This window comes from Pelobates fuscus, chromosome 9 (genome assembly GCF_036172605.1).
Source record: "Pelobates fuscus isolate aPelFus1 chromosome 9, aPelFus1.pri, whole genome shotgun sequence".
In the NCBI taxonomy this organism is placed as follows: domain Eukaryota; kingdom Metazoa; phylum Chordata; class Amphibia; order Anura; family Pelobatidae; genus Pelobates; species Pelobates fuscus.
In genome coordinates, this window is record NC_086325.1 from 129,582,522 (window position 1) to 129,608,553 (window position 26,032).

Here is a 26,032-nt window from a genome sequence, read left to right on the forward strand (position 1 = left end):
CGGGGCAGAGGAGAGGGTGAATGGGAGGCAGGTGAACCGCCATAGGTTGTGGTGCCAAAGAAATTGGAGGTAGCACCAATGGGAATGTGCTATTGGGACTGTTAGGTAAGCATCCTTGAGGCTGAAGTGTGAGAACCAGTCTCCCTCGTAGAGAAGGTCCCGTAACAGGTGTATCCCTTCCATCTTGAAGTGGCAATTAGCGACTGAAGTTTTAGTTCTCTAAAATTTATAACCAGACTGAACTCTCCGAATTTTTTCTTGACTAAGAAAATATTGCTGATGAATGTCGGGTGCGTGGTCAAATGTTGTATCGCACCTTTGTCTCGGAGTTTGCAGAGTTCTGTTTGTAAGGCAGCATTCTGATTTGTATAGGAGGTCATTCTTGAGAAGGGCTGGTCACAAAGTCTATGAGGAAGCCTGAGACATTCTGGAAGATACAAGGATCCTGAGTTAGTTGAGACCACTGAGGAAAAAATGGGTTAGACGGCCTGCATTGGGAACATGTAAATAAGTAAGGTTTTTTAGCTGAAGCAGTACGTCCGCGAAGGGAAGCAGACCCGTGTCCTCTGATAGGACCTCTGCCAGGGAAAAGTTGTCTGTAATAAGGTATTTGGTATTGCCCGGAGTTCCAAGGCTTGGTGGGGCGAGGCCTGTAGCCAGTGAAGGCTTGTCTGCTGTGGTTTGGCCTCGATGGCGACTGGCTGTCCCATATAAATGATGGGAACGGAATACTATGCGGAGTGATGATTGGGCCTTAGTGAGGGAGTTAAAAATGGAAACATGTTTGTTAAGATCTTTGATACATTTGTCACCGAATAGGAGGCCGTTCTCTCTAGAACCTAATTCGGCTAGCTTGGCATCTATTTTATATAGAACGGCTTTACGCTGTTCTGTGGATATGGCCACATTCGCATTACCTAATAGACAAAGGGCCCTCTGCGCCCATTCACGCATTAGGCATGGGTCAATTGAATTGTCTGCTAGAGCATCCTCAGCTAGTATGAAAATCTGAATTAGTGGCCCAGCAATATCAAACAATTTATCTTGTAAGGCCTTAAGGCCTTGCTTACTGTGCTTGCGAGGGTTCTTACCCGATCTAGTAAGTAACGTGACCAGAATAGAGTCAAACTCGGGTGTGAGAGCGACTTCATCTGGGATAATTGGGCACGGACATTCGGCTCTTTGCTTGTTTTTGAACTCTTTATCAAAAGGTTTACGTAACCATAGTCTGCAAAACTGAGCAATATACTCAGGTGGAGGCCATTCGGCTGAGCAAGGGTCAAAAAAGGGTTGGCCCTGGGAGTCCAGCAGGGTCTCATGGGACTGTTCCTTCTGTGAGTTGGCAGTTAAGTTTTGTGACTGATCAATAATGGTCTCAATGACATATTGGGAGAAAGCGTTAGCTCTGTCATCGAAGGGCAGTTCATCATCAGAGTAGCCAGAATTATACTCGTCCATGATCTGTAGACCGTGTGAGGTAGAACCCTCTAAATTGTTTAATTCTTGAAGTCGTGGTAGGGATTTATGAGCCTTTTGGCCGGTGCCTTGCCTTTGCCGGCTTAGGTGCTGTCGCCCTTCCAAGGGCATTTACGGGGAGCCCCTTCATGATCAGATGAATCAAGAGACTCTTCGGAGTCAGAGAGGTGCTGTAAAGTCGCCTTGGGAACAGGATTGGGATGTTCCTGTAGGGCAGCTTAGGCCTTAGGGATTGACTCTGCAATAAAAGAGAAAAGTGATGTTGATTAAATTATTGGAAAAAAACAATAGATATAAGATAATTATGTATGTGAAATTCAGTTCACCAGTTGGATCAGCCAATATCAGTGGTGAACTATAACGTAATCGGGTTTCGCCAGGCCCGTCGCTACCGGACAGGCAAACCAAGCAACTGCTTGGGGCCCCGAGCTGACCCAGGGCCCCAAGCAGAGCCGGTGCTTCCTATAAGGCTGCAGCCGCCTGAGCGCTCTATAGAGAGCATCAGGCAGCTGCAGCACTCCTCGTCATCACCTCCCCTTCCCCAGTGGCGGATCCAGGGGGGGGGGGCAACGGGGCAATTGCCCCCCCCCCCCGAGATTCTCCCCCGCCGGCTAATGCAGGGCTGGCATTGCCCAAGTGCTAGCCCTGCAATGTGCCTGCGGACCGGGGAGATCAGAGATCTCCCTCCCCGGTCCGCAGGCACTGTGCTGACAGCTGGCAGGGGAGTGAGAGAGGACCCGGGAGCTCAGCCAGCAGCTCCTCCGGGTCCTCCTCTAGCGAGATTTGGAGCGTTGCCGCGGTTACCACGGCAACACTCCAAATCTCGCGAGAGTGAACTCTAGCCCTGGAGCGCGGGCTAGAGTTCACTCCTACCACTGGGACCACCAATGAATCCCACTGGGACCACCAGGGAAAGAAAGATGTCCCCCCTCCTCACAGTAAAGGTAAGAAGGGAAGGGGGACATAAATATATTTATTTTAATTAAATTTAAAAAAAACACATATTATAAGCCCCCCCATCCTTCTTATCATACACACACATTGCCCCTGCCCCCCATACACACGCACATTGCCTTTGCCCCCATACACACTCACATTGCCCCTGCCCCCCATACACACACACATTGCCCCTGCCCCCATACACACACATTGCCCTTGCCCCCCCATACACACACACATTGCCCCTGCCCCCATACACACGCATTGCCCCTGCCCCCATAAACACACACATTGCCCTGCCCCCCATACACACACACATTGCACCTGCCCCCCATACACATACACATTGCCCCTGCCCCCATACACACACACATTGCCCCTGCCCCCATACACACACACATTGCCCCTGCCCCCCATAAACACACACATTGCCCCTGCCCCATATACACACACACATTGCCCCTGCCCCCATACACACACTGCCCCCAGGTACATACTGCCCCCATACACACAGCCCCCACACACATACACTGCCCCCACTTACACAAACATTGCCCCCACATACACACACACTGCCCCCATAAACACATTGCCCCCACACACATACATTGCCCCCACACATACACTGCCCCCATACATGCATACACTGCAATACACACACACTGTAACTGTCACACACACATACTGACCCACACACACTGCACCCCTGACATATGCTGCCGCCCTCACTTACACACTGCAACCTTCACACACACACTGCTAACACACTTTCCCCCTCACACACACACACACACACTGCACCCCTCACACATTGCACCACTCACACATACCACTGCTTCTCTGCCCTACTACAGCCCCATTTCCCAGATGACCTCAGGTAAGTTGTCAAACTGTTTACTTACTCTGGGAGGGGGTCTCAGCACTATTGGCACAATAACCACTACACTGAGCTGTAGTGGTTATTGTGTCTGGATTATTTATTTAAATAATCTACAAGTGCCCCTCCCAAGATCAGGCTCTGGATCCGCCACTGCCCTTCCCTGTAGCATGGCCGAGCTCCTCTTCCTCCTCACTGTCAGTCCGGCCGGGTACCGCGCGGTACAGGAGATTCAGTTTCCTGTTCCCGGCCGGACTGACAGGAAGTGCACACTGAGTGCTCACTTCCTTTCAGTCCGGCCAGGAACAGGAAACTGAATCTCCTGTACCGCGTGGTACCCGGACAGACTGACAGGAGGAAGAGGAGCTCGGCCATGCTACAGCCAGAGAAGGGGAGGTGAGAAGAACATAGGGAGGGGGGGGGGGGTAAAAAGAACATAGGGAGGGGGGAGTAAAAAAAACATAGGGAGGGGAGTAAGAAGGACACAGGGAGGGGGAGGAGGGGAGTAAGAAGAACATAGGGAGGGGGGAGTAGTAAGAAGAACATGGGGGGAGGAGTAAGAAGAATACAGGGAGAGGGGGGTGAGGAGATGAGGAAAACACAGGGAAGGGGGAGGTGCGGAGATGAGGAGAACACAGGGAGGGGGTGAGGAGAAGCAGAGATGAGGAGAACACAGGGAAGGGGTGTGTGGAGAATATGGGGGAGGGTGAGGAGAGACTGGCAGGGGAGGGTGGGGGGAGAGGAAAGACCACTAAGGGGCAGGGCAGTGCTCTAAGCAGTAATTGCACTGTAAACCTTTTTTATTTATATAAAGTGTGGGTGAACTTAAACTGTATGGCTATGCTGTGGTTCCTGTAGGCTTTGCGTGCGTGTGGGGGGTGGGGAGTTGGGGGTGGGGGGGCCTCCATGTCCATTTTGCTTGGGGCCCCCAAATTCCTTCAAACGGCCCTGGGTTTCGCCCATAGTCTATTGGGGGTCACACTAACTGACGGTACATGGGAGATTTCCCAGAGGTATTACAAATATAAAGTAGGTATTAGCAACTATTTATTTATTTATTTATAAAATATTTTACCAGGAAAGATACATTGAGATTTCTCTCGTTTTCAAGTATGTCCTGGGACTATTGAAAGTGGGGTTAGCCACAAATATCCACAGAAGTGAGGATCATCCACAAAATTAACAAACAAAGATATAAACCAATTAAGGTAAAAGGCAAAATAATATGGAGGGGGTTACCCACAGCAGAGGTAATAAAATCATAGTGGGGGGGTCACCCACAAGCGAGAGATAATTTGGTAGACTAAGTTTTAATAAATGTGTGATATATAAGGGGCTGGTGACAGGGGTATTAGGTACAATTGTCAGGGAGAGCCTCTTCTGTAATCTGTCATCTGTAATCTGTTATAGAAGGTATCTGTAATAGAAGGAAATAGAATCTGTAATAGAAGGAAAAGAGGATAATCAGCATAAAATCCTCTAAATAGAATGGAAGAAAAACAACAAAAGTTTATGGCTAAATGAAGAATAAACTTACCCTTAGAAGGATGAAGCAGGAAGGATCCCTGTGTCTGATCGCTGTTCCGACGAACCATCGAGCCGACAAGGTGATGGGATAAGGCAGAGGGAAAACGGCGGGAAAAGTCATTGAAAAAATGGCCGCAGCGAGTGAAAGAGAGGGCTGAGCTGAGCGTCAGTGATAGATGCTAGTAAGGGAAAGCTGAGCACACAGAGCAGGCCAGCCGTGGAAATCAGGTGATGCGGCCTGCCGAAGCAAAAGTACCCTTAAACGCTTTATACAGTTTTTTGCAAATTGGATCTGTTGGTGGGGAAACAAAGTAGGAGCCCCCCATGCAGGAAAGGCACTGGTAATACTCACGGCCGACTAGAGAAGTCGGCCTACATGAATAGGAAAATAAGGGAAGATTATAATAGAAAGGATAGTGAGAAATAGCTATGTAAAATGGTGAAAGCAATCTCAGCACAAAATATATAAAGTACTAGTATGATTAAAGATTTAAGCACAATATCTAATATAAATTACAGGATATAACACAATTTTTATAGCAAGATCATTGGAGTAGACTCACCTGGGAGGCAAGCAGCAAAGAAAGAGGGAGTAGGAGGAGCTTCATTACCCTTTGTTACGGATACCTTTAATGTGATTAGTTGATTTTTACTTTACAATGTTAACCTTTTCTTTGGTGCTGGGAGGTTTGAGTAAAGAAAGTGAAGCAAATATGAAGACTCATATCTTGCCATAAAATCATTAATTTTCCAATACAGATTTTCCAAGTCTAATGTTTATTATGTAAATATAGGTTACCAAATTCTAACCGTTTTAATATTATATATATTTCCACAGGATCTCTTTCTCAAGATGGATATCAGAATGGTGTTCAGGAAAAAATTCTCCTCTTTGCGGTATTTGATGAACGTAAGTAGTTTAGATGTATAGCCTCTGACTGTTTCACAAATAGAGGATGCAGCTATATTAAATGGCCAATTTACCAGTTGGGTAAACCAACTGGTGCCTACCATTGTTTGGAGGATCTTCGTGGCTACTCTAACCTTTTTTTGTTGTCACACAAACCCAGACACGGACTGACAGTGGCCTGGGCCCCTTGCAGACCAATATATATGCTGGTGTAGATGTACCATGTATTTGATTGTATCTGTATGCAAAGTGAATGTATGTTTCTATGTGTATCTTCACTGTGAGCCCTGGTGTGTAGTGTCAAGATATGTGGATTCAGAGTACATTTAAATACATGTTTTTTTAGTTTTTTTTAAATAGAGTAGTATTTATGTGTGTTTGTTTAGCATGGCAGTATGCATAAGGGTTTGTGTGTGAATTGTGGCAATGTGTTTGTATGAGGTATGCAGGCCTCCAAATTTTGCGTCTTGAATTAAAAATCAGGTGTTAAAAACTACAAGCCACCTTAAAGGATTCAAACGTGTATTCCTGACACTACAGGTTTTAAAGAGCCGTTTAGGTCCCGGCGCCCCTTACCCATCCTGTTAAAAAGGTAATATACTTACTCTTTTTCCAGCTCCGCATGGGTCTCCTCATGGCTCACCCCGCCCCCACTCCACTTCCTTGGCTGAGATCATAAAATTAGATGATCTCAGCCAATCAAATGTTTTTCTATTGGAAAGCACTGGAAGGCTATTGCACATGCGTGGCAAAACACCATCCTGCACCAATCCGTATCTCCTCATAGAGATGCATTGAATCAATGCTTCTTTATTAGGAGCATTCACAATGGCCAGCACTGACCCAGGAAGCACCTCTAGAGGCCATCTGAGTGACTGCCACTAGATGTGTTCCTGCGCAGTGTTAACATTATAAGGCCTGCAAGGACAGGCAGTAGACACCAGAACAACTACATTAAGATGCAGTTGTTCTTGTGACTACAGTGTCACTTTAACTACTTGTGTTTTTATTTTTTTTTAATCAAGTAGTGGGGGCAAGGGGTAGAGAATGTAGTGGTTGCAGGGGCTGTAATCGGTTCAGCGGGTATAGGGGCTCTAGAGCAGAGATGTGTCTTCCACGAGGCAAACAGGGCAACTGCCTTTGGTGTCACTTTGCAGGGGGCGGCAAAAAAAGCAGCCCCCAAACACCCAGGCAGTTCCCCTGCTTGACTCGTGTCTGTAAGTGTGTTTGTGTGTGTGTCTAAGTGTATGTGTGTGCAGGGCCGGTGCAAGGATTTTTGGGTACATAGGCGAAGATGTATTTTTCCGCCCCCCCCCCCCCCCCAAATATCATCTTCACCTATGTGCCTCTTAACCAGCCCCTCTCCCCGTCCATTATTGGTCCCCTCCCTTCCCTATCCCTTAGTGTTCTTCTGACAGTCACACACACTCAATGACAAACACACAGACTCACTGATCTGACACACACTCATTCATTGACACTCAATGACAGACACACTGATAGTCAGACACAGACTCAATGACAAAGATACTCTCACTGATTTGACAGACACTCACACACACTGACACACTCATACACTCACATGCAATCACTCACAGACACACACACACACACTCACTCACAGACACACATACACTCACGCACACACTCGCAGTCACTCAGACACACATACAGTCACTCACAGACACACATACACTCACTCACACAGATACACACATACACACTCACTCACAGACACACATACACTCACACACAGTCACTCACTGACACAGACACACACTCACACAGACACACACTCACTGACACACAGACACTCACACACACACTCACTCACAGACACTCACACACTCACAGACTCACACACACACACACACACACACACAGACTCACGGACACTCACACACACTCACTAATTATTTTAATAAACATTTTCCACCCAGCCTCCCTACCTGGAGAGCTGGTGTGGATGAGGAGTCATTCCCTGGGGTCCAGTGTCGCTGCTGGGCGGCGTGCGGCTGTGCTAAGACGGCGAGGGAGCTCTAATTTCACCGCTCTGCTCCCTCGCGCGCTGTCTGCTGATACCGCGGGAGCCAGAAGATGACGTCATATTCCGGCTCCCGCGGTATCAGCAGACAGCTCGCGAGGGAGCAGAGCGGTGAGATTAGAGCTCCCTCGCCGTCTGATCACAGCACAGCCGCGCCGGGGGTCGAGATGGTGGCCTGGCAGGAGGGAGAGCTTCCCTCCTGCCGGTCACGGAAATCTTGCGCCCCCGGAGCCGGTGCGCCCTAAGGCGGCCGCCTGTGCCGCCTTATGGACGCGCCGGCCCTGTGTGTGTGTGTGTGTGTCTGTAAGTGTGTGTGTCTATGTGAGTGAATGTGTGTGTGTGTCGGTCAGTGAGTGCGTATCTGTCGGTCAGTGAGTGCGTGCGTCTGTCAGTGTGTGTCCAAGTAATAGTGTGTGTATGTCATTGTTTGTCAGTGTATATGAGAGTGTGCATCTGTTAGTGAGAGTGCGTCTTCATAGTAAGGGGTGGGAAAAATTTTAATTGGGGGGTGCCCAAGCACCGTCCTGACTAGGGCAGCACAAATCCTGAATACACCACTGCTCTAGAGGGTGCCTGTGGGTTGGGGGTGTAGTTGGTACAGCGGGTATAAGGGCTCTAGAGGGTGCCTAGGGACAGGGGCTGTAGTTGGTGCACAGAATATAGGGGATCTACAGGGTGCCTGCGAGTATGAGCTTTAGTGGGTGCAGAAGGGTGAGGGTCTGTAGTGGGTGCAGAAGGGATAGGGGCTGTAGTAGATGCAAGAGGGGAAGGTGCTGTAGTGGGTGCAGGGGCTGTAGTGGGTGTTGGGGGTAGAGGATGTTGTGGGGTCATGGGGTCGTGACTGCAGGAGGAGTAGGGGCTTCAGTGGGCTCAGGGGGGTAGAGGATGTTGTGGATTCAGGGGGATAGGGGCTGTAGTGGGTGCAGGAGGAGTAGGAACTGTAGTGGGTGCAGGGAGGTAAAGGCTGTAGAGGGTGCAGGGGTAGGGGCTTTTTTTGGGTGCAGGGGTGCTAAGGGGGTAGAGGCTGTAGTGGATACAGTGGGGTAGAGGATGTTGTGGGTGCAGGGGATAGAGGATGTTGTGGCAGTAGGAGCTTGAGTGGGTGCAGGGGCTGTAATGGGTGCAGTGTGGTAGGGGATGTAGTAGGTGCAAGGTGTAGTTGCTTTAGTTGGTGCAGGGGGTATAGGGTCTCTAGAGGGTGCCTGGGGGTAGGGGTTGTAGTGGGTGCCTGGGAGTAAAAGGAGTTGTATTAAGAGCAGGGGTATAGGGATTGTAGGGGATTACATAGGCTTTTGTTGTTAAGGGGGTTGGTGAGATAGGAGCTGTGAAGGCGTAGTAGGGAGGGTGGGGGGAGATTAGACACTAAATATTTGTAATTTTAATGAAAAAAGGGGGTTTCAAAAAATGTATCTCCCCCCTCCCTGAATCTTACGTTTGGCCAGGGAGGATGGAATTCTTATTCTTGGAGTGGATGCTTGAGATGCTGTTGCCTGTAACACTGATCAGGGCAGCTCCGCAGGCATGATGTTACTTCCTGCAGAACCAGCCACACAGAGCTGCCCTGATCAGTGTTACAGGCAGCATACTCCTTGTGGCTGTGCTGATCTGGTGGCAGAGGTACTGCAGCAGGGACGAGCCCCCCAGAGCCTCGGTCCATGACCTATTTGCCCAAGTGCTCAGTCCGCCCCTGCACAAACCTGAGAAGTAAGTAACTCATATTTTGGGGCTAAATGTATTTGCAGTGTGCAGAAAAAATAAAGCAGCTTGAATAAGATTGTCATTTTTATTGCTGATATGTAGGCCATCTAAGATAAGAATTTTCCCTCTTAGGATCCTAAGAGGTTGGTAAATTCTTTAACCCCTTAACGACGAGTGACGGACGAGGTCCGTCACTCAGGGGAATGCGTTAATGACGAGTGACGGACCTCGTCCGTCACCCGTTAAAATTAACCCCAGATCGCCGCAATCGCGGCGATCGCGGGGTTAATGGTGCTCCGGTCTGCCTCTGCATTAGAGGCAAACCGGGAGCACCGGATCGGGCTGTCAGAGTACATGTGCCCGCTCTGACAGCATGCCAGAGCGGGCACATGTGCTCTCTATACTCACCTCCGCCTCCCTGCACTTCCTGGTTCTGTGTGACGTGCAGGGAGACGGATCTTCAGTGATCCTGCCCCCTGGTGGAAAGAAAACATAGTAAAATTAAAATCCCACCCCCCTTTACCCCCCCCCCTTTACCCATTTTAATAAAAAATTAACCCCTTCCCTGCCAATTGATCACTGACTACAGTGATCAATTGGCAGGGATTACATTTTACTAAGATCTGATTATTTTTTTAACCCCTGAGGGTTAATTCTTTTTTTTTTTTAACCCTCAGGGGTTCAATTTATTTTATTAATTAATTTAAATATTTTAAAATTATAAATTTAGCTAGCTGGGGAGGGTGGAAGTTAGTGGGGAATTGGGGGATTTAGTATTACGCTAACTAGGGGTTAACGTTAAAAAAAAGTTTAAAAATAAGCTTTAAAAAGTTAAAAAATTAAGTTAAAAAAAAGTTTTAATAACATTTAAGTAAAAAATAAACCCTTTACCCAGTCCAAATAAAAATTAACCCCTTCCCTGCCAGTCGATCACTGCCTACAGTGATCAAAATACAGATCACAGTATTATACTGTTCTAATTTTTTTTTTAACCCCTGACGATTAACTTTTATTTATTTTTTAACCCTCAGGGGTTAAATTTATTTAATTAACTAATTTAAATATTGTATAATTAAATATTTTGCTAGCTGGGGTGGGTGGGAGTTATGGGAAAATGGGGAATTTACTGTTAGTGCTGCTTACTGCTAGTTAGGGGTTAACGTAAAAAAAAAGCTTAGAAAAATGTTAAATCTGTAAAAAAAAGTTTTACGAAAGTTTAGGAAACTTTAAAAAAATGAATAATCAAAACAAAAGTTTAAAAAATAGTTTTAAAAAGTAAAAAAAGTTTTAAAAAGTAAAAAAATACATTTAATAACGCTCATTACCACTACACCTGGTACAAGCTAACGGAAAAATTATCCCACGCTAAGGTTCAAAATATGCCTTTTGAAATACCCTGGGATGTCTTCTTTAAGAAATGGTATGGCTTTATGGGGTATTTGGTTTATATAGCCTGGTAAAATACTCTAAAATGGGACATGGGCACAGTGTAAAAATTTAAAGTTTGAAAAAAAATGGAATGGCTGTGTCCCAAATGTGCCCCTCCGATGTCCACATATACCTGGCAAAGGTACATACGGGGGTATTTTTGTACTCAGCAGACATAGCTGAGCAACATATGAAGTATTATACAGTGGTAGTACACATAAGGTTTGCAAAATATACTGTGCAAACTCACTTTGTGTGTCAAAAAGGCAGAAAAAACGCTTATTACCACTACACCTGGTACAAGCTAGCGGAAAAATGATCCCACGCTACGGTTCAAAATATGCCTTTTGAAATACCCTGGGATGTCTTCTTTAAGAAATGGTATGGCTTTATGGGGTATTTGGATTATATAGCCTGGTAAAATACTCTAAAATGGGACATGGGCACAGCGTAAAAATTCAAAATGTGAAAAAAAATGGAATGGCTGTGTCCCAAATGTGCCCCTCCGATGTCCACATATACCTGGCAAAGGTACATACGGGGGTATTTTTGTACTCAGCAGACATAGCTGAGCAAAATATGAAGTATTATACAGTGGTAGTACACATATGGTTTGCAAAATATACTGTGCAAACTCACTTTGTGTGTCAAAAAGGCAGAAAAAAACGCTTATAACCACTACACCTGGTACACGCTAGCGGAAAAATGATCCCACGCTAAGGTTCAAAATATGCCTTTTGAAATACCCTGGGGTGTCTACTTTAAGAAATGGTAGGCCTTTGTGGGGTAGTTTGAATTTAAAACCTGCAAAGATGCTTGGAAATTGCACATAGGCCCGGCGTCAAAATTCAAAGTTCGGTCAAAACTGATATGGCTTGGTCTCCTATATGGCACTGTAGCTTCACAAAATAGTGCCATAGACATACAATGGGGGTGTCCTTTTACTCAGAAGACTTAGCTGAGCATAATTTGGGGGGTTTGAACTTAGTGGCACACACATGCAATATACAAAATGCCCAGCAAAAATGCAATCCGTATGTAAAAAATGCACAAAATTATTTTTTACCACATACTTTGGCATGTAATGGTAAAAAAATGGGGGCATGTTAAGGCACAATATGCACCTTATGAGATACCCTGGAGTGTCTTCTTTTACAAATGGTAGGCCTTTGTGGGGTGTTTTGAACAGTCAAACTGTTATAATACCCCAAATGGAAGCATAGGCTCATTAAATCCGTCTCTCAAAATTCTACTGTGAATACTGAAAAGGACAGGTCTCCTGTATGGCACTGTAGCTTCACGAAATAGTGCCATAGACATACAATGGGGGTGTCCTTTTACTCAGAAGACTTAGCTGAGCATAATTTGGGGGGTTTGAACTTAGTGGCACACATGAAATATACAAAATGCCCAGCAAAAATGCAATCCGTATGTAAAATATGCACAAAATTATTTTTTACCACATACTTTGGCATGTAATGGTAAAAAAATGGGGGCATGTTAAGGCACAATATGCACCTTATGAGATACCCTGGAGTGTCTACTTTTACAAATGGTAGGCCTTTGTGGGGTTTTTTTGAACAGTCAAACTACTATAATACCCCAAATGGAAGCATAGGCTCATTAAATCCGTCTCTCAAAATTCTACTGTGAATACTGAAAAGGACAGGTCTCCTATATGGCACTGTAGCTTCACGAAATAGTGACAAAGACATACAATGGGGGTACCGTTGTACTCAGCAGAAGTAACTGAACACATAATAAAACTTTGTACAGGAATAGCACACACCAACTTTACAAAATACACATGAGAAGTTCTTTGTTATAAGTTTGTGTGCGAAAACCCCCCAAAAACACAATTTTACTCCAATATTTAGCAGAGGTTGGCGGTAAAATGGCTACGTAGAAAGTGTCAAAACAACCTTAGGTAAATAGCCTGTGGTGTCTACTTTATATAAATATATACTTTTGTGTGGCAATTTTGTTTTCTTTTATGGCTATTAGGCTTACAAGACAAACATACCAAATTCTAAAATCGCTCCACATAAAAAGTTTATTTTACTCCTTGTGCTTTGTGACCTGTAACTACCAAAAAAAACCTTAAAATCCCAGACACATTATATATTCTGTAATTCAGAACAACTAAATGAATTTATTTTTTATTACTTTCATTAACCTGCACTAATTATGTACACATTATTATTGCAAAAACTGTAAAAAAACACACAAAAATTCATTTTTTTGCATATTTCTGTATTTTTTTTATAATAAATAAGCATTTATATATATATATATGTGTTACATCAAATTAAAGCCCTTTCTGTCCTTTATAAAACGGTATATAATATGTGTCGGTGCAATAAATTAGTAAAATGCAAATTGCAGTTGAACGCAAATAGCAAAAAATGCAAAAAATGCCGTTGTCATTAAGTGAAAGACAAGCTTCTGAAGCTCTGTCCTTAAGGGGTTAATCAATTAAACATAGTTTACTTTAAACAGGGTGTCAACAAATTTTGTTAGTTTAATGCCTAAGATTGTTAGATAATCCGTTCGCCAGGGGGAATGCAATGTGAGTAGTATATAATTTGCAAAGATATTTAATTTGTACTTGGTCTCTCCTATCTGAATCCCATGGATGGAGGGGTCTGATTGTATTTTAGCTGCTAGCGGCTCTAAAGCTAAAACATATACTAAGGGAGATAAGGGGCACATCCTGCCTTGATCCATTAGTTATATGCAATGTCTTGGAGAGGAAGTCAGCATACAAATCACGTGCCAAAGGTTAATGTATAAGTCTAATAGAGTCTGAAGAAGAGAAGAGGGGAAGCCGTTGTGGTGCAGCACCTTTTTAAGGAAGGTCCAGTTTAATTGGTTGAATGCCTTCTCCACATCAAGTGATACCAGGAGACCTCTCCCCATGTTGTGTATGATATCGGGTGTTAAATCCTATTTTATCATCATGTTTTAATGTTGGGAGAATGTTACTAAGTCTAGTGGCTTGGATTTTGGCATACAGTTTAGCATCTGTGTTTAATAATGATATTGGGTGAACATTTTGACATGTGGACTCAAGGAGCCACAATCTCTTTAATTGAAGTGCTTATGGTGTCAAGAGTGTCCTTTTAAGGCTAATTAAACAATTGTGAATGGTGAAATAAAATATTGTCCTTTTATAAAAAAATTTTAGCTATTGATAAAGTAACGCAAATACACAAACATAAACTTTGAAAATTAATATTGTCCAAGTTTACAAATTGAGGCTATTGTAGCAATGAAACAAATCTACAATTGAAGTGATTATGGTGCCAGGAGGCTCCCAGGCACCAGAAGCTTAATTTTTTTTTAACAAACACTCATCTCTACCTTTAATATATGACAGGATCCATAAGTCCTATACATACACCTATGGTAAGACATGTTTGAATTTGACAGTAACTAGGTCTGAGTGAAACAGTGAAGACGACAGAGACTAACTGTTTTCAAACACAGTGTGAAGTTGCATATATATGACTGAAGGATCTTGTCATATACTTAAGGCAGAGATTAGTTCTTGTTTTTTTGTTTGTTTTTTTAAATCTCTTTAATTTACAAAACTTGACAGATGGATTATTATATTAAAAAAGTACTTTTTAGGTGACAGTTAACCTTTAAAATTTTAACCTGATGGACATGTCTTTTTTTCAACCTACAGTTACTGTAATTAATGTAACTTATTCACATTTTTGTTTCTTTATGTAGGCTATAGTCATTATTCAAATGAAAGGACTGTTAAAGAAGTACATACAATTAATGGATATACAAATAACACTTTGCCAGGTAAATATTTAACTTCTTATTTCAATGAGCACAAACAGTCATCATGTTTCAGACTTCGCCTTTCATCTCTGCAGGTATCCTTAGCAACAACTAAAAATACAGCCTTAAAGGACCACTCCACACCCATAATTAAAAGTTAAGCTAGCTTAAAGCGGCACTGTAATGCCATACTTACCTTTCCCCAATCAATTCATCTTCTCTCCCTCTGTTAGGATCTGTTCTTTATTTCTTCATGTCTGCTCTAGTTTTCTTTAAAACATAAGACAAAGTAGGACAGAGTCAAAGCAGATCCGATAGATAGACAACCAGTTACAAAAAGGGTCAACGCACACACACAAATCGCCCACGTGGAACATAATCACGAAAGAAGCATAGAAACATATATAACAAGGGCCACACAACATAAAATTCAAGGACTCCGGTTCACTCCCCCCCACCCCCCACAAGCCCATATAATACTCCAAAAATGTGAAGCCTCTCTACCACTCTTTACCCTTAATTTTAATTTAATCTCTTTCGTTTTTATTTTCCCAATTATAAATGTCTGTTCTTTTTGATATTCCAATGTTATCTAATGTTTCACTTAAAATTGTTTCGTTTTGTTTAACTGTATAAAAACTTGACAGAACAGGACCGCACAAAAGGAATCTAATGCCGCACTACCAGATAACAACCCTTTCTCTAAACTCTTCTGTATAATTATGTAGTGCTGAAATGTTTGAAATTTGGCTTTTGCATAAGCCCATGCACTACTTTTGCGCAACATTCATGTGCCTGTCAATTCTGTCATTTGAAAATAAAGAATTACAAAAAAAAACATAAGACAAAGTAAACACTGTTTATTTAGTAAACAGTGAGCACCCTGGTGTCTCCCCTCCCTAGCTATTAAACTGAAGGGGGGACCTATTGTGGTGGGGGCCCTAAATGAAAATGTGGGGGAAGGGTCCTATTGTCCCCCCCCCCCCAGGCCCCACCCATGAGCGGCGGGTAGGGGCACTGAATGAAAATGGGAGGGGACCTATTACCATCCCAGGCCCCATCTCTGGGCGGCGGGTGGGGGCTAAATGTAACCCCAAGGTGACCCCCCCACCCAAAAATAAATAGATTCCTACCTACCCCCCTCACCCTTAAAATTGTGAGGGGGGAACAATAAAACTAAATACCTGTAAATAAAACAAACTTACCATTCAATGTCTTTTTTCTAAAAACCTTATTTTTTCAGCCGCAAAAAAAGCCAAATAAAAATCCATAATGCCCGTCAAACGTTGAAAATAAAATAAAAAACCTGAGCACAAAAAAAAAAAAAGACGGAAAAAAAAAATCCAGACGGTAAAAAAATAACCCATCTTCACCCATGGAGGGCACGGCACAGACTGAGCTCCACAGGGCGGGGAAAGGCTTATAAAAAAATAACCCATCTTCACGAATGGAGGGCACGGCGCAGACTAAGCTCCACAGGACGGGGAAAGGCTTATAAAGCCTTCCCACGCCCTGCAATTAGGCTCAGAGCGCTGTCAGGATCTTATCCTGACAAACAAGACTTTTTTTCTGTTTATTCTGTTCCTTTAAAAAACAAGTTCCTACACTGATTTTATTTGCCACTAGTGGCCTCCCTAACCACTAGCACAGAGATTTCAATCTCATCCCCACCTGCCTGGACTAATTCAGATCCTATAAAAGGAAGAGAAAACAGGGAAACATCTACTGGCAAAAAGCATGGGAACTATGGGACAATACCCAACTTGAACCTCCTAACGTCCAAGAACAGCTCACATCAGAACCAAGCACATAAATTCCTTGACTGGAACTATATCACCACACCCCAGGGCAATACGAAACATATACCCGACACATAGTCAATCACAGGCACGACACGCCACGTAGCTAGCTATGCACTCTCACACTCTATTGTTACCCCCCACCCCTACCCACAACCCTCTTTACTTTTACCTCCACTCCTCTCCCTCCTCCCGCCCCACACATAAGCGAACTTACAATGGCATACGATAATGAGTAAGGCATGGGATACCTTCTTGCCCTCCACTAACCGAGACCCGCTACCATACACCAACTCTAACCAAGCCTGACAGGCCTACACATCTTGTGAAACTATGCTGCCGACTGATAACGAATCCACCCTACTCTGTACAGTTGCATACACAATAATCATTAAACTTAACAAATGTCAATGGTCAATAATGTCTCAATTATGCCTAACCCTTTTCCTTTCTGTATCCCCCCCCCCGTTAACAATAAAAATAAAAATTGTCAAATTCAAAAAAAAAAAAAAAAAAGGTTACACCCAACTCACCTCATGGCCTTGACATTGAAGTTGATGATTGCCTGAAAGACTTCAAATCCTGGTTACTGTGTTATAACCAGTGGACTTACCTTATTGGCTTCAAATCCTGCTTTCCTGGGCGTGGCTTGGAGGTCCGCGAAGATGGCAGCATAAACTGAGAGCTCCCCGCCGGCCTAACTTTCAACCTCACCGACCGCACTAACAATAGCCGAAAATGGGGAAAACACACCGCGCATCGAGCGCCCAAAGACCCGGGGACACCCCGAAACGCACCGTGACCCCCTCCGTGAAGCCGTACCTCGTGGCACCGGCGGATCTGGACCAGGCCTCAAACGACTCCACGGCCTCCGGCCTTTCCCACCCGCGATCCCCGCAGGGTGACCATCCACTACCGACCTCCCAAGCTTCCCTACCCGACATAATGTCTATGCTGCAGCAACTACCCACAAAAGCGGATTTGAAGACTGCAAACGCGGAACTCCGCGCGTCCATTACCGCTGAGCTGCATGCCATGCGTGAGGACATACAAGGCCTCAGCCAAAAGGTGACTCAGTTGGAAGCCGACAGCGACCACATGTCTGCGGTTCAGGCAGCAACCACAGACAGACTGCAATCCCATACCAAGATACTGCAACAAATGGCGCTTCACATTGAGGACCTAGACAACAGGGGTAGGAGACAAAATATTAGAATCAGAGGGGTGCCAGAGGCGCTGGACAAGAAAAGCCCAATCCAAGACACCTTGCTGGACTTATTTAATAAATTGCTGATGCGACCTCTCCAGACACCCATTAGCTTTGTACGAGCGCACCGCGCCCTGAGGCCTCCGGGCCCCCCAGACGGGCCACCCCGTGACATTATTTGCTGTTTGGAAAGCTTTCCACTGAAGGAGGAAATCCTCCGCAAAGCAAGGGGCACGGATAAAATAATACTGGAAAACTCGGAAGTCCACCTGTTTCCTGACCTGTCCCCAGCCACGCTATCATTTAGACGAGCCTTGAAACCCCTTACAAGGCAGCTACAAGCAGCCCAAATGAGGTACCGTTGGTGCTTCCCCACGGGCCTACAGGTTGCTACACCCAACGGCCCCTTCACGATCCTAGGGGAAGAAGACGCCCAGGCACTGCAAAGAGAGCTGCAACTTTCGCCAGAAACTCTGCCATGGCCGAACCCACTCAATTTCTACGCTTTTGCCCCCAGATCACAGGACACGGGCCCTCGCCCTCAGAGAATTCGTCCCCCCCGTACTCAAACGACCAGACCAGTGGGGACACCCAACTGAAACCCGCTCCATTCCTGGGAGGTTACCCCCCCCCTTCCCCCGGAACCGCCATGTTGACTCCACTAGCAGACTATGAACTGTACCACCCACTGCAGACCACCCTTGGCGCTTCACCGCTATTGTGAACTTTGACTGTCATTTGGTCACAGCAAGTATTGTGGGAACTGAAACTCCACTTTGGGTGTGGGGGGAATATTAGACCTAGCTAAGATTGCCCTGGGGGGTGAAAGGGGTACTATACCCACACTACCGCAGAGAGGAAAGGGACCCACGAAGGGCCTAGGCCCGAGAGGGAAAACAATAGGAGCAATGCACCTCATAGCCCCATTACAAGGCCCCCCACACTCTAATACTCTAACATTTAAGGGCCCTCTATATTAACTGAGATCGGTACATTAGGCTGGGGAAGGAGGGGATGTCTAGCTTTGGGAGCGGGAGGGGGGAAGGTGACGGGGACTTGGGAGGGGGGAGGAAAGCGGCATTGTAGGCCAGTAGACCTGCTAGGCTCTACCGCACAGGGGGGGGAGGGAGGGTAATCTTGAAATGTTGATGTGTTTTGTGTTATGGCTAATACTATTGCTACTGTTTTTTACTGTATTATATGGTGAGGTTGACACTCATGCTGAATTTTATATAGATTGTGCCGTAAGTCGGGGAGACGATGGATCCTAACTGGGTGGTGCCCCGAGAGGTCACAGTGGTCTGTGACGACCTTTTTGAGAGCGCACTTGACCCCCTGGACCCTACTCACTTGGGATTCCCGGACCCCCTTCGACTGCCCTACCGGAGTGAGCGACCAGAATCAGGTGAGCGGTCCCCCTCCGCCCTCTAGCGGACGGGGGGGTTCCAGCCCCCCTTCGCTCTTTTCCGATACCGCTGATTATAGCGATTTTGTACAGACTTACCGACTGTGACTCTTGACTCCTGACTTTTTCCCTCCCCGCCTAACCCAAGCCTTCCTGTGCCCCCCCCTTTTCCCTACCCCACCCTCCCGCTGGTCCGCGGGACGGACAAGCCTACCCTGATACACGACTGCTAGGAGAGCCCCGGTCATGTCCATTGCCCCGGCCCCCATCACGATACTTTCCCTGAACGCCAGAGGCCTTAATCAACCCGAGAAACGGTCGGGAGCGGTGAGGGAATTTCTCTCCCGTAAAGCATCGATTGTGTTCGTACAAGAAACGCATTTCAGGGAGGGGTCACGTCCCACACTGACGAACCACCACTACCCCATAGGATACTTTAGCGACTTTCAGGGGGGAAAGTCCAGAGGAACTGCGATCCTCATTCATAGACGCATCCCGTTCACAGAAAAAGATGTACAAACCGACCCGGAGGGTCGATATACCTTTTTAAAGGGGGAGATAGCGGGCACGCTTTACACCTTCGCTAACATTTATGCCCCAAACCGCAGACAATACAGTTTCCTGGCCCGGACACTTCGCTCACTGCGGCGCTTCGCAGAAGGGGTACTGGTCCTAGGGGGAGACCTAAACGTAGCTCTAGACCCCAAATGGGACTCCTCCTCAGGACGCTCACCCGTCCCTACCCAACACATCGCGGCAATCAGGGCCTTACTGACGAGGGAGAGACTAGTGGACTGCTGGAGAGCACTACACCCTGACGAAAGGGACTATACCTTCTACTCTCACCCGCACAATTCCTACACTCGCATTGACTACCTCTTCCTTTCACAATACCACCTCCCACTGGCCCTCCAGGCTGACCAAGGCACCACAACGTGGTCGGACCATGCACCGGTGTCGGTCACCCTGGAGTCTCCCCTTTTCAGACCTAGGGTCTCTAAGTGGAGGCTGAATGAAGCTCTGCTTGCCATGCCAGAACTGACTGCAGACATAGGCACCACACTCCGGGACTACTTTACACACAATGGCGACCAGACGTCCCCCACCATACGATGGGAAGCACACAAAAGTGTTATCAGGGGGCATTTCATACAAAAGGGCGTTCTCCTGAAACGACAGAGGGAGGCACGCATGACCACACTATTAGCAGACATACACCGCCTAGATACCCTCAACAAACGCCTCCAACTCCCTACCCACCAAGCCACGCTGTTAGGTCTAAGGAGGGAACTGACCACACTCATACAATCCCAACATCATAGGGCAGTTCTACGACACAAGGCATTCTTTCATGTAAACGGTAATAAGAGTGGGAAGCTCCTAGCACGCATGCTCAACAAAAGAAGGCGGGACACATACATAGACCGCATTCGGGACAAGGACGGGAACCTCCACAGACACCCCACCAAGATACAGGAGATCATTCGATCATATTATGCAGACTTATACTCCCTACCACGACCGCACACTGACACGCACACTCTCAGACTCCGCGACTCTATAGATGAGTACCTCTCGGCCCATATACTCCCCGCCCTAGCGACTGACGTATCAAACCGACTAGAAGAACCCATTACCACGGAGGAACTTGCGCTAGCGATTAAAAGCTCCAAATCAGGGAGAAGCCCGGGCCCCGACGGGCTACCACTAAAATATTACAGGACATACGCTGACATACTTTACTCCCCATTGACAGACATGTTCAATGCGATCAGAGAGGGACACGAACTTCCCGGACAGGCTCTAATGGCGCACATTACTATCATCCCCAAAGAGGGGAAGGATCGAGAGCACTGTGGCGGCTACCGACCCATATCCCTCATCAATACGGACATTAAACTCCTGGCAAAAGTCCTGGCGACTAGACTCCAGACGCACGTTCCCGGTCTGGTCCACGCAGACCAGGTTGGGTTTGTGCTGGGTCGAGAGGCTAGGGACAACACTATCAGGGCCCTGACACTAATGCATAGGAATACCGAGACGAACACGGGCCTTCTCCTACTCTCCACAGACGCGGAGAAGGCCTTTGATAGGGTCAATTGGGAATACATGTTCCGGACATTAACACACCTGGGAATGGGACCACACCTTTTGGGCTGGATTAAAGCCCTGTACTCCAAACCGACAGCACACGTACTGGTCAATGGGGCCCTAACAGACCCATTCCCTATATATAACGGTACGCGTCAGGGATGTCCCCTCTCCCCGCTACTTTTTGTCCTAGCGTTGGAGCCATTCCTGAACACCATCAGACATCATCCCGACATTACCGGCATTCACACAGGAGACACGCACCACAAAATTGCCGCCTACGCGGATGACCTACTGTTTTTCCTCACACATCCAGAGGTCTCCCTGCCCAACCTAGTTCAGGCCTTCCACACATTCGGACTCCTCTCGGGATTGAAAATTAATTTCTCGAAATCCTATGTCTTAAACATTAGTGTACCCACACCTCGCGCAGACCAACTGCGCAGGAGCTACAAATTCCAATGGGCCTCGGACAAGATACGCTACCTGGGTACTTGGCTGACAGTGAGCGCAACCACCCTGTACGCGACAAACTTCACCCCATTACTGACCCAATTTTCGGAAAGAGATGAGGGAATGGGCCTTCCCCCACATATCCTGGTTAGGTAGGGTGCAGGTGGTGAAGATGAATTTTTTGCCACGTCTGCTCTACCTCTTCCAGGCCTTGCCTATCCTGATCCCAACCTCTTTCTTCACGACACTCCGGGGAGCACTGGGGTCCTATGTGTGGAACGGGAGGAGACCCAGACTGAAATACTCACTGCTCACATGGCCCAAAGACAAAGGAGGACTAGCCCTCCCAGACTTTCTGCTATACTACAAAGCGTGTCACCTACAATGAGTAGTGGAATGGTCCAAACTAGGGGTACACAAGCTGTGGAAGTCCTTAGAGGGACACGCAGCGGGGGTCCCCGCCGCCCTACTCCCATGGCTCCCAGCGGGAGGTTCTGGGAGGGAAGCCCGTTACACACCCTACACAAAAGCGACAAAAGTGACGGTATGGAGAAGGAGTATAGGGCGTCATGCTCTTAGTACGCACCCCTCCCCCCTTCTGCCTCTCACCCATAACCCGGACTTCCAACCAGGCCTGGACCCGAAGGCCTTGCAAATTTTAGTGGACGACCCCCTACCCCGACTGAGACATGTCTGTTCCAACCGGGGACTGAAAGACCTGACAGAGTTACGTGGGGTAACCCCTCAGTCCTTCCTGACGCGTTTTCGCTATGCACAGGTACGCAACTACATAAAACTCCTCCCACAGGGACAGGCTTTGGGCAGAGATCTCACAACTTTTGAGAGACTATGCTCAGCCCCTGACCCACTACCACATGGAATTTCACACCTCTACTCCCTCCTCCAAATGCAAACTCCAGTAGAGACACCTAACTTTATGGGGAAATGGGAGGAATCCCTAAATAAGACGTTTAGCGCCCTTGAATGGGAAAAGATCTGCAATACTGTTCACCACTGCTCAACATTTAGCAAGAGTCAGGAGACTGCTTATAAACTGCTCACGAGATGGTACCACACACCAGCTACTGCGCACCACATAAACTCTCAAGACTCCCGCCTATGCTGGAGGTGTGAGAAGGAGATAGGCACACTCTTACACATTTGGTGGAACTGCGAACTGATTCAACCGTTCTGGCGCACTATCCACCAAGTCATAGCCCGCTTCTCAGATAACCCCCCACCCCTTGAACCGGCAGCTATGCTGCTCCACCACACGCCCACCCCCACGTCCAAATATAAAAAGACACTCACGATCCGAATCATTAATGTAGCAAAACAATTAATCCCACAGTTTTGGAAGAATAAAACGGCCCCGCCCTTATCCCAGTGGTTTGCCCAAATGGAGGACCTCAGAGCAGTTGAGGAACTTATCATGTACGCGGCTGGCCCGCAAAAACAACAGCAGACTTACCTAGACATATGGACGCAGTGGATACTGACGACAACGAAACCGGAATTCCAGTCCATGCTAACGGACTACACGACCGATACCCCAAGACTAACAAAAGCAGAGACAGTAGACTAACCCTATCCCCCCTTCCCTACCTGGACCCTGCCCCCCTTTTCCCTGACTCCCTTACTTCGGACCGACTAGAGAGACGGAAACCCGTAACCAAGAGCAAGCAGACACTTTAGGCTGCATGAACACGAGCATTGGGCACTGACGACTAACATACACAACTATGCCCATTGGCCTCACCGACCTACACACCTGAAGACCTGGTCGGTAGCCGAACCCGCAATGCCCATTACGATCCTACATGCCACCAGACCTAACTAATGATAGCTACGGATCTGGCCAGACGAATATTGCTTGCAGACTTCTGAAGTACACCTGTGAGCTCTGAACTTCATAGGGCCTGCGCGCCCACAAGAATCTGTTATTGTTTTTTTGTTTACTGATACTATGGATATGTGAAGTACGACACAGAAGTTTTGATCACTGACGAGGACCTGCGAGTCCACTACTACATGGGGCCTGCGCGCCCACAAGTTCATATTTGTGCTTTACTGTTTTCCTATGGTTGGACTCACGTTGAGTCCTAAATATTGCTAACAACTGTACGTGGAGACTTGCACGTCTCGGAATGAATCACATAATTTTTAAATAAAAATCATATTTACAAAAAAAAAATCCTGCTTTCCTGGCCATTCATGGCAGCATCACTTATGGGTTAGCTCTGCCCCAACAGGAACAGGACATGAAACAATTAATTAATTATAACCAGACTGTAGGCATAAAAGGTCCCTCCTCCTTCTAACCCACAGTCTTTTTTTCTGTCCTTTTGAGGCTACCTTCCCATGTGTACCATGGGCTCTTACCAGATAAAGTTCAGCCTCTCTTTATCTGAAGAACTCTGTAAACAGCCTGCAAGAGCAGGACTAACTGAGTTAGGTACATTTTAGTATATGTACCACATCAATGGAATACAAGGCTGTTTTAAAAAAAATACTACTATGATGTGGGGTCGGTGTATCCTTAAAAATTCCCCTTATAAGCATCAATAAGCCCCTCAGAGATTGTGGCAGAAGAGAAGTCTGGGTAAGTGGCTGAAAAAAAACTTTATTTTCTTACCCTAATTCCTATATGAATAGCTCTTGAGTGCTTATCTTCTTGGTATTTGTGCTCCTCCCTGGGAAGTTTCCAGGGTCTAGTAAGCCTGAATGGCTTGCCAGAGGCTTGTTTTCTTGTTGTTTTACCGGTTTGTATCTCACTTCCGGCATGCGCAGTATAATCGGCGTCATACAAATCCAATTGCGCATGCACGAACCGCCGGGCTCTTAAAGAGATATCGCGCCAAAATAAAAAAAACAGGTAATTTATCAAATTTTGCTCTGGAGTTGTTTGCAGTGTCCTGGCTGAATCTTCAAACAGGTCTGGTGTGTTTAAGGCTCCCCTAGACTGGGAGAAAATATTTATAAGGTAATTTTTCTTTGTTTCTTACTGGTATTCTTGCTATTTGTTCTGTAAATTGGAAGTGACAGAGAAATAAATATATATATATTTTTTTTCTTCTGGTATTTTAATCTAGATTAAAATACCAGAAAACATAGGTGAGCCTCAAAATTAGATTAAAATATTCATTTTATCTTTCAAGGTTGCACTCACAAATTGATGGATTTTTTCAAGCCCTCAGGTTGCCTCCCCTGTAGTTTGGGGGGTTCCTTCTTTTGTCTGGTTGCCACGCCAACTCCAAATTTAGGAAGTCCACACACTCCCAATGGTTGGTAAAAAAAGGAAATTTATTGGCTTTAAAAGTATAAAAATCAAATCATAAAATGATACTACTGGTCCTACGCGTTTCGTCTCCCTTGGGAAACTTCCTCAGGGACCAAGTATCAAATTTCAGTTAAAACACACAATTTACATACACTGTCAAAACATCAAGTGTACAAATAAGCCAAACAAGCCAAACAGAAACAAGAGGGCGACTGGGATCAAAAAATTCCTATAACTCGAAAAACGACCTGAGTTGGTCGATGAAAACCAAGAACTTATCTTTGGGGTTTCCTCTAGAAGATCCACCATGGAAAACCGATACTACAAATGCAAGTCTCCAAGAGTGGGGTGCACACCTTGAAGAAAAATGGATACAAGGTACATGGAAGTTGAGAGAGAGAACGCTGCACTCAAACCTAAGAGAACTCCGAGCAATATTCTATGCACTACTGGGGTTTTGACAATTTGTAACACGTTCTTGGGTGAGAATCCAGACGGACAACAGAGCAGTAGCTTCATATATAAACCGACAAGGTGGAAAAGAAAAGCTCTATTACAAGAAATATTTCCTCTGATGGAATTTGCTGAAAACATACTACTAGGTTTGAAAGCGGTTTATTTTACGGGAACAGAAAATGTGCTGGCAGACTATCTGAGCAGGACTACGGTTCAATCAGGAGAATGGCAATTGAATCCAGGGGTGTTTCAACAGATATCATTAAGGTGGGGCACACCTCAGATTGATTTGATGGCTTCATATTGGAATGCTCAAATTCCGAAGTATTTCTCCCTAAAGGCAGATTATCGATCAGCAGGTCAAGATGCGTTTTCCCTTCCTTGGGACTTCGATCTGGGGTATGCATTCCCTCCCCTACCTATGATTCACAGATTATTGAGGAAAATTCGGAAAGAATGGAAGATGGTGATTGCTATAATTCAAAATTGGCCAAGAAGTCCCTGGTTCCCACTCCTGAACAAAATATGCCTAGGTCCTCCATGGCCTCTTCCTCAGAGAGCAGATTTGCTAATACAAGGTCCAGCGATTCATCCAAACCAATTGAAACTGGAGTCTTGGCTCTTGAAAAGCAGAGACTTTTAGAGCA

The 26,032-nt window shown here is 46.0% G+C and overlaps 1 protein-coding gene across 1 annotated transcript in view; it reads left to right on the top strand.

The window, feature by feature from the left end:
* Positions 1-26,032, top strand: part of F8 (coagulation factor VIII) — a 595,138-nt gene that overhangs the window by 164,564 nt on the left and 404,542 nt on the right. Inside the window, exons 5-6 of the mRNA XM_063432427.1 lie at positions 5,658-5,729; positions 14,638-14,715. Of these exons, the coding sequence (XP_063288497.1) occupies positions 5,658-5,729; positions 14,638-14,715 (150 nt within the window). The remainder of the gene's footprint in view (positions 1-5,657; positions 5,730-14,637; positions 14,716-26,032) is intronic.